This window comes from Musa acuminata, chromosome BXJ3-5 (assembly GCF_036884655.1).
Source record: "Musa acuminata AAA Group cultivar baxijiao chromosome BXJ3-5, Cavendish_Baxijiao_AAA, whole genome shotgun sequence".
Classification (NCBI taxonomy): Eukaryota; Viridiplantae; Streptophyta; class Magnoliopsida; order Zingiberales; family Musaceae; genus Musa; species Musa acuminata.
This window is the reverse complement of record NC_088353.1, coordinates 21,616,433-21,632,633: the sequence shown is the minus strand read 5'-3', so window position 1 is coordinate 21,632,633 and position 16,201 is coordinate 21,616,433. Positions and strand designations below refer to the sequence as shown.

The window sequence follows — 16,201 nt, the reverse complement described above, 5'->3', positions numbered from 1 at the left end:
CACCGTAGCCGCAACCGCTGGTTACCGCAGCCCATCCTTGTAGCGGTTGCAGAAACAGAGCTTCCTCTATTGCCGCAGCCCCTCGTCGATCGTAGCCACGCCTCGAGCGTCGTCGCCTTCCAGCCGACCCACCACCACTACTAGCCACCGTGCGCCGACCGCTGCTCGCCTCCCAGCCGCCGCTCCCCTTGGCTCGGGCGAGAACGACCGCCGCCACTCCCCCTTGCTCTGCCCCCTTGGTGACCGAAACAAGGCAATCCTCTTGCTGCTGCGAACGGTTTCCACCACCGTCGCCGCTGCTGCCCTGCCAGCGACGACGCCGCTCACTGCCCAGCCTGCCACCGTCGATTCCTATTTTCCCCTGTAGCCTCAACCTCGGCAACACCACCGCAGCCTCCCTCCAACAGCACACGCAGCAAGCTCTGTTTCGATCACTTCAACGACACCATTGTGTCCTCAACCGCACGCGATCCATCGACGTCACCAACGCCGTCGTAGTGCGGTAGAGACATAGCAACGCTGCCTTCCATCCGCACTGTTGCAACCACCGCAGTGACAGGCCCTTGGCGACGCTGCCACTAGTTGCAGCCACATCTACGCAGTCGCCTTCCAACCTCGGTGCTCTCACCCCACGCCTCGATAGAAACAGGGCAGTTACTCTTCCTCAAACGCAGCGACCGTAGCACTGCCCTTGGCGTCCACCTCCTCGGTAACTTTGCATCTATAGTGTTGATGCCCTTGTCCGACACCAAAAACAGGAGTTGAGATTATAGATTTGCAGTCTTACGCAATGGCCACCGATAACTCAGTGAAAGCACAAATGGAAGCATTTGAAATTAGAATTGAGAACCGGTTACAAGAAGTACTTAATGATTTCAAAAAGGACTTACTGGGGAGCCTTAGTAAATTTCAACAAGGTGGGAGCTCAAGTTCTATGTTGCACAGATCTGAGGATACAGGAAAAGGGCCCCAAGATTATAACACAAATTACTCACACATGAAGATGGAATTTCCGAGATGGAAAGATGGAGATCCGACCAATTGGATCTCTAAGGCAGAAAATATTTTCCATTTTCACAGAACCCCAGAATAATCCAAGGTAGAAGTGGCCTTAATCCAACTCGAGGGAGATGCACTCCAGTGGTACGATTGATATGAAACTTTTCACGGAGTTCCTTCGTGGGAGCAGTTCAAAAGAGGGCTTCTTGCTCGCTTTGGCCCATCCGAATATGAGAATGTTGATTGTCAGCTCGCCAAAATTCATCAAACTTCTACAGTGTTAGAATATCACAGTAAGTTTGAAAGATTATCAAATCAAGCTAGAGATTGGTCGAACCGACAACTTCTGGATACATTTATTGAAGGGCTTATTCCAGAGATCCGGTGTGAAGTTAAGGCTCGTCAACCCCGTACTATGATAGCTACGATCTCATTTGCAAATCTACATGAGAAAAAAATTAGCAAGGAAAGATCAGCAAGGGGTTTGTATTATGATGAAAAATAGAGTATGGAGCACCGATGTAAACAAGGGCAACTTCTGATGATTGAACCAATTGGAGAGGAACCGAAAGCTAAGAATGTGGACTCCGATCATGAAGGTATAAATTCTAATGAAGATGTTGTACCTACCATATATACAATGCATGCATTAGCCTACTACTCTAACCCGCAAACTATGGAAGTTAGCGAAACTCTAGAACATCAGCCTGTTATAGTTTTGATTGATACTGGTAGCACTAACAATTTTATGGACAGTGAGACTGTTGATCGATTGGCACACCATATTGAAGACTATGACAGATTCGAAGTAAAGATCGTTGATGGACGGATTTTCACGTGTGATAGCAAAGGTTTGAAAGTGGAGATCTGTTAGGACTCTAGCTTGGAGAGTCCTAATTGAGAGGGACATTCATGTAAAAATGTTAGGACTCTAGCTAGGAGAGTCCTAATTGAGAGGGACATTCTGTTAGGACTCTAGCTAGGAGAGTCCTAATTGTGAGGGGCATTCATGTAGGACGTTTTTTCTTAGAGAAGAATTAGGAGTTGTAAGGGAATAGGAGTCTTGAGTAGGAGTTCTATTAGGAGTTGGTTAGAAGTAAGAGTCTTAAGTAGGAGTCCTATTAGGAGTTAGGGTTTAGAAGCCCTATAAATAGCCATATATTCCTTCTCTTTTCTTAAGCAATAGATGAATCTTTTCTGCAGCCTTTGAGCAGCAACTTGGAGGGAGGAACCCCTATAGAGTTCCAAGGAGCCCGATCCCCTAAAGAGATCAACCCCAAAGTTTAGAATCTGCAAGGGTTCTAACACCTGGTATCAGAGCAGCGTTCTTGGCATCTCGCTGCTCTTCCACAGCCATCCATCAACCCTCTACAACCATCCAAAGCAATTCCCACAATTGCTTAAAAGATCGTCACCGAATTCCGTCATCATCTCCACCACCACGGATCATCCTTTGATCTCCCCGTGAATTGCAACAGGTTCTGGTTTCCTACCTTACTGCTGCTGCAATTTAGTTATCCTTATTCGAAAATCCAAAAAAAAATAAAAAAATCGTTCCTATATTGCTGCATAAACTTTTCGTCACAAAATTTTCATCTCTACGACGAAAGATACATTGCAGAATTCCAGCCGCATAGCACCATCTGTTTGATCTTGCTACTGTGCTTTTTCTATCCAAATTTCTACGAAATTTTTATGACATCTTTGACACTTCTTAACAGTGGATTTCCCTTTGGTTTCATCAAAAAATTCTCAATATAAACTACTGATCTTTTATGTCCAATCTGCTGCACTTGAATTGCAGAATTCAAGCCGCATAGCACCATCTGTTTGATCTTGCTACTATGCTTTTTCTATCCAAATTTCTACAAAATTTTCATGACATCTTTGACACTTCCTAACAGTAGATTTCTCTTTGGTTTCATCGAAAAATTCTCAATATAAACTACTGATCTTTTTTGTCCAATCTGCTACACTTGAAAATCTATGCTGCAGAAAATTTCAGTTGCATATCGTTGCCTTAACCCATCTATTTGCAATATTTTTTGAATGAAATTTCTTATACACTTCATAGATCATCTTGGCTTCCATCTAAGATTGATCTATTAAGAAATTCATCTCTAAAAATGATTTTATATTGCTTCAAATTTTCATCGTAACCCGCTGAAATTTTTCGACGATAATTCTGCAATTGCAACTTGCACCAATTTCCTTGCTGTTATACTGCCGAAATTTTCTTGATTAAATTAGATATCCTTGCTGTCATATAAATTTTGATTTTGCTATCAATTCCCTCCTCAATTCTCTCAAGTTTTTGGTGGAAATTACGTCGAGAAACCGTTGTTTCTGCAACTTCCACGGATTTCTGTCAAACCTTTGCTACCATCTACCACAGATCCAAAACTTTCATCCACAGCCCTAAAACTCTACTAAACCACACCCTCAAACTGCACCCAAAACAGCCACAAAACAAGCCTGAACCACAACCTACATCCACCAATCCACCAACCCTTTCGACCATCACTTCTCTCAACCTATACATGCCTTTAACCTAACAACAAAAGAGAGATCTTAACATCATAGATTTGGAGGCATATACTATGGCATCTAAGGAGGCAATTGATGCTAAATTCGAAGCCTTGGAGGCGCGAATGGAGGATAAGATTCGGACGCTCTTTATCGAACTCAGATTGGGCCAACTACTAAGCCCGAAGAAATCACATCAAGGAGAGAGCTTTGCCCAATCACACCAAGCCCGAAGATATGACTTCCAAGAGAGGGGAAGCTCTATGACCAACCCCAACTATCCATGCATGAGAGTGGACTTCCCTAGATGGGAAGAAGGAGACCCGATTGGTTGGATCTCGCGCGCGGAGCGATATTTTCGGTACCACAAAACCGCGGATGTATCTATGGTGAAAATTGCAGTTATACATCTTGAAGGGGATGCTATACAGTGGTTTGACTAGTTTGAACATACTTATGGAGTCCTTTCATGCCGACAATTCAAAGAAGGACTGCTGATTCGCTTCAGACCAACCGATTACGAGAATATTGACGAAGAACTAGCAAAGATCCAACAAACCTCCACCATTCAGGAGTACCAAACCAGGTTTGAAAGGTTATCTAATCAAACTCATGATTGGTCTCAAAAATAGCTATTGTGGACCTTCATTGAGGGCTTGAAGCCAGAGATCCGAGGAGAAGTTAAAGCGCGACAACCGTATACGCTTATGGCAGCCATCTCTTTCGCACGACATCAAGAGGAGCAATTGAACCATGAAGCTCGGAGGACTAGGGTCTCTCCTCATCCAGTAATATTGAAGCCCTTAGCCCCCCCTACTGTCGACCAAGTCCCTACACTAAAGAGGTTAACAAGAGAAGAGCTTCGGGAGCGATATGCGAAGGGGTTATGTTGGCATTGTGACGAGCCGTGGAGCCGTGAGCATCGCTGTAGTAAAGGGGGACTTCTTATGATTGAACCGATAGAAGAAGAGGTCATTGAACATCCAAAAGAGAGCCTTGAACATGAAGAAGAAGATGCAGAAGAAGAGCCAAAACCGACCGAAGTTACGGTACATACACTAGCTAGCTACTCAAACCCGCAAACGATGAAAATTGGAGGCCTTCTCAAAAAACAACCAATCACTGTTCTTATCGACACGGGCAGTACTACTAACTTCTTAAATAGTAAGCTTGCTGTTCGGATATCATTACCTATCGAGAATCGCTGCAGGTTTGATGTTAAGGTCACCGACGGACGGATTTTAAATTGTGATCATAGGCGCTTGCAGGAGAAACTATTGCTGCAGGACCAAGAGATAATTGCATATTTCTTCCTTCTCCCTCTTAACAATCATGAGGCCATGCTCAGAATTAAATGGTTGACAACATTAGGTGATATTTCTTGGAATTTTATGAAACTAATTATGAAATTTTACAGTAAGGAGAAACATGTGACATTGCACGGGAAACGTGGGGGCGAGATAACAACGATTTGCACACAACAAATGGAGAATGTTTTGCATAAAGCATGCAGCGGCTTTTTGGTACAACTTGAGCAGCAAACTAAGGGAGAGCCAACAGAATTTGAAGATCCAAATCTACTTCCTTTGCTTACTGAATTTTCAAATATATTTGACGAACCGCGCAACCTACCTCTTACCTGTCGGCATGATCATTGTATAATGATTCTTCCAAGCAAATCTTCAGCAAATGCTCAGCCATATCAGTATCCACATCTCCAGAAGGATGAAATAGAAAGGATTATAAAAGAGATGCTCGAAACAGGAGTTATTCGGCCAAGTTGCAACCTCCACTCTTCGCCGGTGCTACTTGTACGTAAGAAGGACGGAACAAGGCGAATATGTGTTGATTACCGAGCTCTCAATGGCATAATCATCACGGACAAATACTTTATTCCAATAGTAGATGAATTGCTAGATGAAAGGGAGCACAAATCTTTACAAAGCTAGACCATTGATCCGGGTATCATCAAATACGAGCTTGCGAAGAAGACATACGGAAAACCACCTTTTGAACACACAACAACCATGAATTTTTGCTTTCTTCAACAAAAGGTGGAATATCTTGGGCATATCATATCAGAGGAAGGTGTGGCAGTAGACCCCTTCAAAATTGGAGTAATGCAAAACTGGCCGACCGTGAGAAACATAAAATTGCAACATGGCTTTCTGGGTTTAACAGGCTACTACCGCAAGTTCGTGAAAAACTATGGAAAGATCAGTGCACCACTTACTTCCTTACTAGAAAAAGATGTCTTCCAATGGTTGGACAGAGCCTCCGCTGCCTTCGACAAACTTAAGGCAGCCATGACGATGATGCTGGTGCTAACACTACCAGATTTCAACCGACCCTTCATTATTAAGGCCGACACATCTGGAGTCAGAATTGGAGCCATTCTCATGCAAGATGGTCGACAACTCGCATACACTAGCAAGGCATTATCTCCCTCCGATCAAAATATGTCAACAAATGATAAGGAGATGCTCGCCATTGTGCGCGCAGCAACGAGGTGGAGATTGTACTTGATCAGACGATACTTTCAAATCAAGACCGACCATAAAAGCCTAAAATATCTCTTGGAGCAGAAGATATCTTCCCCCGAGCAGCAAAAATGGGTAACAAAACTTCTTGGATTTGATTTTGAAATAACTTACAAAAAGGGGAAAGAGAATGTTCTTGCAGATGCGCTTTCGCAACTACCCGAGCAAGTTGAAGTTTCGACCGTTTCACTTCCGACCAGCGACTTCCTTGAGGATATTAAGATGGAATGGCAGGAAGATTCAGATATTAGTAAGATTATAAAAAAATTAGAGGAAGCACCAAGCCCCATAGCTCATTACAATTGGGACTCAAAAGAATTACACTATAAGGGACGCATTGTGCTTGTGACAAATTCTACTTGCATCTTCAATAGCAGATTTTGGACAAAGTTATTCTATATGCAGGGTACTAAATTGAAAAGGAGTATGACATATCACCCACAAACCAACAGCCAACCGGAAGTTTTAAATAGGTGCTTGGAGACAGCCCAAAGCCACCCACCAAATATGACTACCCAAAGAGAACTCGAGACCCAGCCAAGTGCCATTATTGATCGACGGATCGTGACTCGACGACGACGACCCACTAATGAAGTGCTAATACAGTGGGCGAACCTACCAAAAGAAGATGCCGCTTGGGAGAACTATGACGACTTGAAGATCAAATTCCCATAATTCATGAATCATCAGCCTCGAGGACAAGGCTGATTTGAAGAGGGCGGGCGGGTCTGTTAGGACTCTAGCTAGGAGAGTCCTAATTGTGAGGGGCATTCATGTAGGACGTTTTTTCTTAGAGAATAATTAGGAGTTGTAAGGGAATATGAGTCTTGAGTAGGAGTTCTATTAGGAGTTGGTTAGAAGTAAGAGTCTTAAGTAGGAGTCCTATTAGGAGTTAGGGTTTAGAAGCCCTATAAATAGCCATGTATTCCTTCTCTTTTCTTAAGCAATAGATGAATCTTTTCTGCAGCCTTTGAGCAGCAACTTGGAGGGAGGAACCCCTATAGAGTTCCAAGGAGGCCGATCCCCTAAAGAGATCAACCCCAAAGTTTAGAATCTGCAAGGGTTCTAACAAGATCATACTTACTTGATCAACGGGTTGTGATGCGTTACATATAGCCTATGACTGAAGTGCTAAAAGACAAGCTCCCCGAGATTGATGCTGCTCAGCCTTGAGGACAAGGCTGATTTGAAGAGGGAGGAACTGTTAGGACCCTTTTTCTAAGCTTTTGAATAATGTTTATTGAGTCTATTTAGTCCAGTTGTTTATTGAGTCGGTTTGGTTCAGTTAGAGTCAAGTAGAGGTTTATTTAATATTTATTTATTATTAGAGTTCAAGTCCTGATGGACTTTGGGTGGAGCTCTATAAATAGGGATGTAACTGCTTCTTTTCGATAATCTATGAAAAATACTATTGTCTTTGGACAAACCCTAGGAGGCTGATCCCCTCGAAAGTGATCAAGGAGGGTCGATCCCCTCGAAGAGATCAAGGAGGGCCGATCCCCTCGAAGCGATCAAGGAGGGCCGATCCCCTCGAAGCGATCAAGGAGGCCGATCCCCTCGAAGCGATCATTATCATCCTCATTTCTCCTTGATCGCTTCGAGGGGATCGGCCCTCCTTGATCACTTCGAGGGGATCGACCTCCTAGGGTTTGTCAAAAGATAGAATAGTATTTTTCATAGATTACTGAAAAGAAGCAGTTACATCTCTATTTATAGAGTTCCACCCAAAGTCCATCAGGACTTGAACTCTAATAATAAATAAATATTAAATAAACCTCTATTTGACTCTAACTGAACCAAACCGACTCAATAAACAACTAGACTAAACAGACTCAATAAACATTATTCAAAAGCTCAGAAAAAGGGTCCTAACAGTTCCTCCCTCTTCAAATCAACCTTGTCCTCAAGGCTGAGCAGCATCCATCTCGAGGAGGTTCTCTTTCAGCACTTTAGCCATAGACTATCTGCAACGCATAACAACCCGTTGATCAAGTAAGTATGGTCTCTACTTTTTGACAGTGTTAGCAATAGGTCGATCTTTCAGTGTAGTAATCGTTGGAAGAAATTCCTGGCCTTTGCTATCATAAGTTAAAATCCATCCATCAGCTTTGAATATATCACAGCCTTCAATGTGATGGGCTAATTGGGCTGTAACTTTCCTGTCCATAAAATTATTAGTGTTATCTATATCAATCAAAATAGTGACAGGTTGATGCTTCCAAGTTCCTCCGATTTTTATAGTTTGTGGGTTAGTGTAGCCAGCCAATGCATGCACTGTATCTGTGATGGCTTTAATATCTTCATTGGTTTTCATACCTTTATGATCAGAGTCCAACTCTTTTACTTCTGGTTCCTCTCTAATTGGCTCAATCATCAGAAGTTGCTCTTGTTTACATCGGTGCTCCATATTCCAATTTTCATCGTAGTACAAATCCCTTGCTGATCTTTCCTTGCTAATAATTATCTCATATAGATTTGCCAATGAGATTGCAGCTATCATAGTGCGAGGTTGACGAGCCTTAATTTCACACCGGATCTCTGGAATAAGCCCTTCAATAAATGTATCCAGAAGTTGTCGGTCTGACCAATCTCTAGCTTGATTTGATAATTTTTCAAACCTACTCTGATATTCTAACACTGTAGAAGTCTGACGAATTTTGGCAAGCTGGCAATCAACATTCTCATATTCGGATGGGCCAAAGCGAACAAGAAGTCCTCTTTTGAATTGCTCCCACGAAGGAACTCCGTCGAAAGTTTCATACCAATCGTACCACTGGAGTGCATCTCCCTTGAGCTGGATTGAGGCCACTTCTACCTTGGATTCTTTTGGGGTTCTGTGAAAACGGAAAAAAATTTCTGCCTTAGAGATCCAATTGGTCGAATCTCCATCTTTCCATCTTGGAAATTCCATCTTCATGTATGAGTAATTTGTGTCACAATGTTGGGACCTTTTTCCTATATTTTCATATCTATGCAATGTAGAACTTGAGCTCTCATTTTGTTGAAATTTGATGAGGCTCTCCATTAGGCTCTTTTTGAAATCATGAAGTGTTTCTTGCAGTCGATTCTCAATTCTGATTTCCAATGCTTCCATTTGTGCTTTCACCGAGTTATCAATAGCCATTGCGTAAGACTGCAAATCTATAATCTCAACTCCTATTTTTGGTGTCGGGTCAAGGGCATCAATACTATCGATGCGAAGTTACCGAGGAGGTGGACGCCAAGGCAGTGCTACGGTCACTGCGTTAGAGGAAGAGTAGCTACCCTGTGTTTGTGTCACTACGTGAGATGAGAGAGCACCAAGGCTGAAAGATGACGGTTGCGACTATTGTGACCCAAGGAAGCAATCGCCGAGCAGCCGTGTTGAGGCTGCGGTGATGGCAACTGACAACTGTAGCAGCGGAGGCAGAACAAGAGGGAGGTGGCGTTGAAGCAGCCGGGGTTGAGGCTGCAATGGTGGCAACCGGTGGCTGCGGCAACGATGCAGAGCAAGGGGGGCTGCAGCAACGGAGCAGATCGAGGGGGTTGAGGTGAAGGCTGCGGTGGCTAGCAGCAGTAGTCGTTGCTGGCCGGAGCGCAGCGGAGGCGGTGGAGAAGGAGGCAGCGAGGGTTGTGGCAGGCTGGGCGGCGAGCGGCGTCGTCGCTGGCTGGGCAGCAGCGGCGACGGTGGTGGCAACCGTTCGCAGCAGCAAGAGGATTGCCCTGTTTCGGTCACCAAGGGGGCAGAGCAAGGGGGAGTGGCGACGGTCGTTCTCGCCCGAGCCAGGGGGAGCGGCGACTGGGAGGCGAGCAGCGGTCGTCGCACGGTGGCTGGCAGTGGTGGTGGGTCGGCTGGAAGGCTACGGCGCTCGAAGCGTGGCTGCGATCGACGAGGGGCTACGGCAACCGGCGGTTGCGGTTGTGGTGCCGACGGTCCTTGTCGCTCGAGCGAGATGGGAACGCGAGGAGAAGAGGTCGCTGGCCAGGTGATCGAGCGGAGGCGATGCGGCTGGGAACAAGGGCAATCCGTGAGTTGCCCTGTTTCGGTCGCCGCTAGGAGGGCGACAATCGGCCGCTGCGGCTGTGACCCAAGGGAAGGCAGGCGGCGGTTGAGAGGCAGCGGTGGTGGCGCGGCTGGGAGTAGCGTCACCAACGATCGCCGAGGAGGAGAGGTCGAGCGGCTACGCTGCGACGCAAGGGGAGGCGGGCGGCGGTAGTAGGGCTGGGATGGACGTTGGCAGCGTCGTCTCCTGGCCGGGGAACAGCGGCAGCGGTGGTCGCCGGCCGGGAAGCGAGGCGATGGTGGGCGCTGGCCGGAGAGAAGCAGCGGCGGGTGGGCTGGCCGGAAGCAGGGGACGCAGGGGTGGCTGCGGCTTCTTCTTCCTCTCGTGTTTCTTCTTTTCCTTTTTCCTTTTTTCTTTTTTTTGAACGAGATAACGAACTACAGCTAGAACGCCGAGGATCGCTGCTCTGATACCAAATGATAAGACCCTAAAGTCTTATCGTCGAAGAAATGGAAGAAATGGGGATGATAATGATCGCTTCGAGGGGATCAGCCTCCTTGATCGCTTAGAGGGGATCGACCCTCCTTGATCACTTGATTGGCCTCCTAGGGTTTGTCAAAAGACAGAATAGTATTTTTCATAGATTATTGAAAAGAAGCAGTTACATCCCTATTTATAAAGTTCCACCCAAAGTCCATCAGGACTTGAACTCTAATAATAAATAAATATTAAATAAATCTCTATTTGACTCTAACTGAACCAAACCGACTCAATAAATAACTGGACTAAACAGACTCAATAAACATTATTCAAAAGCTCAGAAAAAGGGTCCTAATAGTGCCAGCCACCACCACCACTGCCAGCCACCGTGCGCCGACCGCTGTTCGCCTCCCAGCCGCCGCTCCCCCAGGCTCGGGCGAGAACGACCGCCGCCACTCCCCCTTGCTCTGCCCCCTTGGTGACCGAAACAGGGCAATCCTCTTGCTGCTGCGAACGGTTTCCACCACCGTCACCGCTGCTGCCCAGCCAGCGACGACGGTGGTGGAAACCGTTCACAGCAGCAAGAGGATTGCCCTGTTTCAGTCACCAAGGGGGCAGAGCAAGGGGGAATGGCGGCGGTCCCAACATTAGTGCCACATCCGCATAGAATCAAATTAGGCAAAGAAATAACAAGTGGGTCCCAACATTAGTTTATTGAGAAGGGCTTGTCATGTACATAAGTAATATTTTTGTGATCCCGGTGGATCCCATGTCCAACTTTTTTTTTTTGGTAAGTAAAAGTAAATTGATTATGTGTAAAGTTTCTACAAATAGCTTTATCTATACAAGTCATAGACAAAGCCAAGTAAGTAACTCATAGTTATGACTACACATGCTGTAGACTATAACTCCTAATTACAATCATCAAAGAAAATGTTTATCCAGATATATCAAAACTATCTGTGGGTACATAATTTGGCATCATTCCCAAGATCTTTAGCTAATAGCAAAATTGAATTTGATAAAAATATCTTTTTCTCTTTGGGTAAAGTGCACCGTTTTGAGATCTTGCTCCATACAGGATCTTGAGTCTCTAATAATCTCTTTCAATAGCTGAGCATTGTTTGTATGTTGGCATTCAAATATTCTGTTACATCTCTCCTTCCACATCCACCAAATAGCGCATCTGAAAGTAACCTTTGCCAATTGTGTGAGAGGCCCCTTTCTTGAGAAACATTGCATGAGGTCGCATAGTTCTTGGTGCAAGTTTGGTTGCGGTAGTCTATTGAGTTCAAATCGCTGGAGAATCTCCTTCCATATCCATTTTGTATAATCACAAGCAAAATAGAGGTGGTCAACAGTTTCTTCTTGTTGCATACAAAGGGAGCATCGGTTAAAATGATAGATACCTCTTCTTTTCATATTGTCTATTGTAGGTAATTTATTGAGAAGGGCCTGCCATGTACATAAGGAATGTCTTTGTGATCCCGGTCGATCCCATGTCCAACTGCTTGGGACCCACTTGTTATTTCTTTGCCTAATTTGATTCCATGCGGATGTGGCACTAAATTTGCCATTGTCATGAGGCCAAATAAGTATATCTGAAGAGTTGTTCCTGATTGGAATAGCTATAATAGTCGGCCAAAGTGATAACATTTCGGGAGAAATGGGATTAGGGAGACACCAGGTTCCGTTAGCAATGAACTCAGAAACCTTCCAATCTTTGGGAGCCCCAAGATCTTTTCGTATTCTGTCACCATATAATTGAAATATACTCTTCCCATTCACCCAAGGATCGTATCACATATTAGTACTAGTTCCAGGAGAGATTGCATAGGAAATATGTTTGATTAGCCAATTCCTCGCCTTTAAAATTCCTTTCCAAGCTGTAGAGTGGTATGTTCTTGTTGAAATTTCCCATATTGATTCCTTTGAAACATACCTAGCAGAAACCCAATGTGACCATAAGGAACATTTGTTTTGCAAAAGATCCCATAATTGTTGTACCAGACATGCTTGATTCCAATCTCTAGTATTTCTCAAGTTCAGCCCCCCTTCATCTTTCGGTTTGCAAATGCTATCCCAATTTACCATATGCATTGCCTTATCATTTGTGCAATTCCAGAAGAAGTTCATTAATAACCGTTCAATATCTTGGAGAAGTCCAGCAGGCAGAAAAAATGCATTACACCAATATATAGAGTAGGAGTGCAATACCGAACGGATGAGTTCGAGTCGTCCTGCTTTTGATAGAAACCTATTTTTCCAAGAAGAAATTCTATTCTTTATTTTTTGCAAGATAGGCTGACAGTGAGTTTTGTGAATGCCTGTGGATATGAGCGGGAGACCCAAATATGGAACTGGCAAGCTTCCCTCACTAACCCCCAAAGTTTGTGCAATAAAGACCTTATCCTCAACGTAAGGGCTCATATATACTTTACTTTTCGCATGATTTAACTGAAGTCCAGAAACCATACCAAAGTCATTCATAATAGTAGCCAGGTTCTTTACTAAAGTTGGTTCATTTTGGAGAAAGATAAGTAAGTCATCTGCAAATGTTATATGTGATATATGAACAGAGCCAGCAATGGGTACCTTAATGCTGCCATTTAAGACTGCGTCTTCCAACATACAGCTAAGTCCTTCCATCGCAATAGTAAAAAGATACGGAGAGAGTGGATCACCTTGTCGGATGCCATTCGTGCTCCCAAAAAAACCAATAGGTGAGCCATTAAAAAGTATCGAAAACTTTGGAGTTTCCAGGCAAGATTGAATCCAATTAACCCATTGCTGTGGGAAGTTCATATCGAGGAGCATCTTATAGATAAACTTCCTATTAACTGAATCAAAGGCTTTCCGTAAATCAGCTTTAAAACAGATTTTTGTTCATCTTGCTTTTGAATGCAAATCTTTGACCAAGTTATTAGCAAGCAAAATGTTATGATGTATACTTCTCCCTTTGATGAAAGCAGCTTGATTTGGGCTAATGATCTTGTGTTTTACCTTTTGCATTCTATTTGCCAATACTTTGGAGATGATCTTGTAATTGAAGTTGCATAATGATATGGGTCGATAGTTCTCTAGTGAATCAGCCCCTGTATTCTTCGGAATTAAAGAAATAAATGTGCAATCCCATGTCCAACTTCTTGGGACCATTCATGATTAATCAAACACCTATCAAGTCGAGCCATTATTTTTCTTTTAGCAGCACCTTGATTACTCCAGGAGAGCCAATTACCCACAGATTTCATATCGAACAATGATGTAGTGTCAATGTAATCATTACAACTTTGAAGCTGGCTTTCTGAAAGTTATCTACCCCCCTCTTTTTCATTTGTGTACATCAAAGAAAACTCCGGTGAATAGCTACTAGTGTACTACGTCAGCCACGTCCTGAACGGGCTCGAGGAACGATACCCTCCGATTGAGAAACTAGCACTGGCGCTTGTGCTATCAGCCTGGAAGCTACGCCCTTACTTCCAGGCTCACCCAGTGGAGGTCATCACCGACCAACCACTTCGGCAGATCTTGTCTAAATTTGATGTTGCAGGACGTCTTCTCAAATGGGCGGTGGAGCTCGGCGAGCATGACGTACGATACGTGCATAGAACTGCTATCAAAGGCCAGTCCGTGGTCGACTTCATCGCAGAATTAACCCAGACCGAGGACACAAATCTCGAGCAACCTTCTGAAGCATGGGTCTTGCAGGTGGATGGATCGGCCAACTTAAAGGGCACCAGCGCAGGGCTGGTGCTACTAGCTCTTGACGGACTCTCATTCGAGCGCTCCCTCCGCTTCGGGTTCCAAGCCACTAACAACGAGGCAGAATACGAGGCACTCCTAGCAGGACTTAGGTTGGCCCTCGAAATGCAAGCGGTTGCCATACACGTCCTCACCGACTCGCAACTGGTAGCCGAGCAACTCAATGGCGGATACGAGGCTCGGGACCCAATCATGGCAAAGTACCTAGCACACGTAAAGAACCTGACCACCAAGTTCCCTCATTTTACATTATCTAATGTTCCGAGGGGAGAGAACAAGCGAGCCGACACGCTAGCTAAGCTAGCGTCGAAGCCAGCCTCCGCAGCCTGGCCCGAGGTCGACGAGCTCCCTACACATGCCATCGAGATCGCAGCCGCGGTCTCGGGCGACGCGCTAACCACGTGGGTACAAGAGTCGCTACGCTTCAAACGGGATGGGACCCTTCCCCCCAACGAGGCTACGGCTCGGCGCTTGCGCCGTACGCATGCGTGGTATTCTGAGGTGGGCGGATGGCTCTATAAGTGGTCCTTCACATACCCCCTCCTACGGTGCTTGGAGCCTGACGAAGCTCGAACGGTTCTGGTTGAGGTCCACGAAGGGGTCTGCGGGGAGCACATCGACGGGCTAACCCTGGCGCACAAAATACTTCGCCAAGGGTACTACTGGCCGACCATTTGCCGGGATGCAAAGCTCTATGTGCAATGGTGCAGTTCATGCCAAGAGCACGCTTGCGCGCCTCGGTAGCCCGCGGTCCCGCTCACCCCCATCGATTGCGCATTGTCGTTCACGCAGTGGGGTTTGGACCTGCTCGGACCTTTCCCGCCAGCCTCGGGACAGCGGAAATACATCATCGTGGGAGTGGATTATTTCACAAAGTGTGTTGAAGCCGAGCCACTGGCGACGATCACAGAGCGTCAAATTGAAAAGTTCATATGGAGGAACCTGGTGACTCGGTTCGGCTTGCCCAAAACCATAATTACAAATAATGGGCCTCAGTTCACTCGTAGAAGGTTCCGGGAGTTCTATGCAAGCAACGGAATCCAGCTAAGGTTCAGCTCGGTGGCTTACCCTCAGACGAACGGGCTAGCGGAGGTAACCAATCGGTCCATTCTAGACGGGCTCAAAAGAAGAGTGTCTGCAGCCCAATTGGCTTGGACGGATGAACTCCCGAGCGTCTTATGGTCATTACGCACCACCCCCAAAACTGCGACTGGAGAGTCCCCCTACAGCCTCGCGTTCGGAACCAAAGCTATCCTACCGCCCGAAGTAGCTATTCCCACCCTTCGGACAAGAAACTATGACGAGAAAATCACGAACGAAGGACTTCGAGCCGGCCTCGACATGCTCGAGGAGCGGTGTGCCGACGCACACTTGAAGGTCTACAATCGGAGGGTCTACAACTACAAGGTACGACCCCGAGCAATTAAGTTAAACGACCTGGTCCTACACAAGACCGAAGTCAGAGACCCGACCCGAGCGAGTGGGAAGCTAGCCCCCAAATGGGAGGGGCCTTATCGGGTCGTCGAGGTAATCCGACCAGGTACATACCGGCTCACGACAATGGACGGTCCTTCTTTGCCGAGAACATGGAACGTCCAGAACCTTAAGAAATTTTTCGTCTAAAGGAAGAAGAAGTTTTTTCGTCTGAAGAAGAGATTTTTCGTTTGAGGGAAGAAGAAGTTTTTTCGTCTGAAGAAAAAAAAATTTCGTCTAAGGGAAGAAAAAGTTTTTCGTCTAAAGGAGGAAGAAGAATTCGGGCAACACACGAGAAGAAAAATTTTCTTTTACTTCAAAAACCAAGAATTACAGGACTCGGCCGTGATAGGACCCGAGGATTACAAAAAGAGAAGAAACAAAGATTACAGGACTCAACCCCGACTCAGTTGAGCCGACCACCAAAAAATGTTACAA

At 45.4% G+C, this 16,201-nt stretch overlaps 1 protein-coding gene across 1 annotated transcript; it reads left to right on the top strand.

Annotated features, from left to right (window-relative positions):
• The first annotated feature begins 9,997 nt into the window (after positions 1 to 9,997).
• LOC135638364 (uncharacterized) lies at positions 9,998 to 15,913 on the top strand. The gene is made up of 3 exons (XM_065151478.1): positions 9,998 to 10,030; positions 13,895 to 14,986; positions 15,083 to 15,913. The coding sequence occupies exons 1-3, from the start codon at positions 9,998 to 10,000 to the stop codon at positions 15,911 to 15,913; spliced, it is 1,956 nt and encodes a 651-aa protein (XP_065007550.1).
• Positions 15,914 to 16,201: the final 288 nt, after the last annotated feature.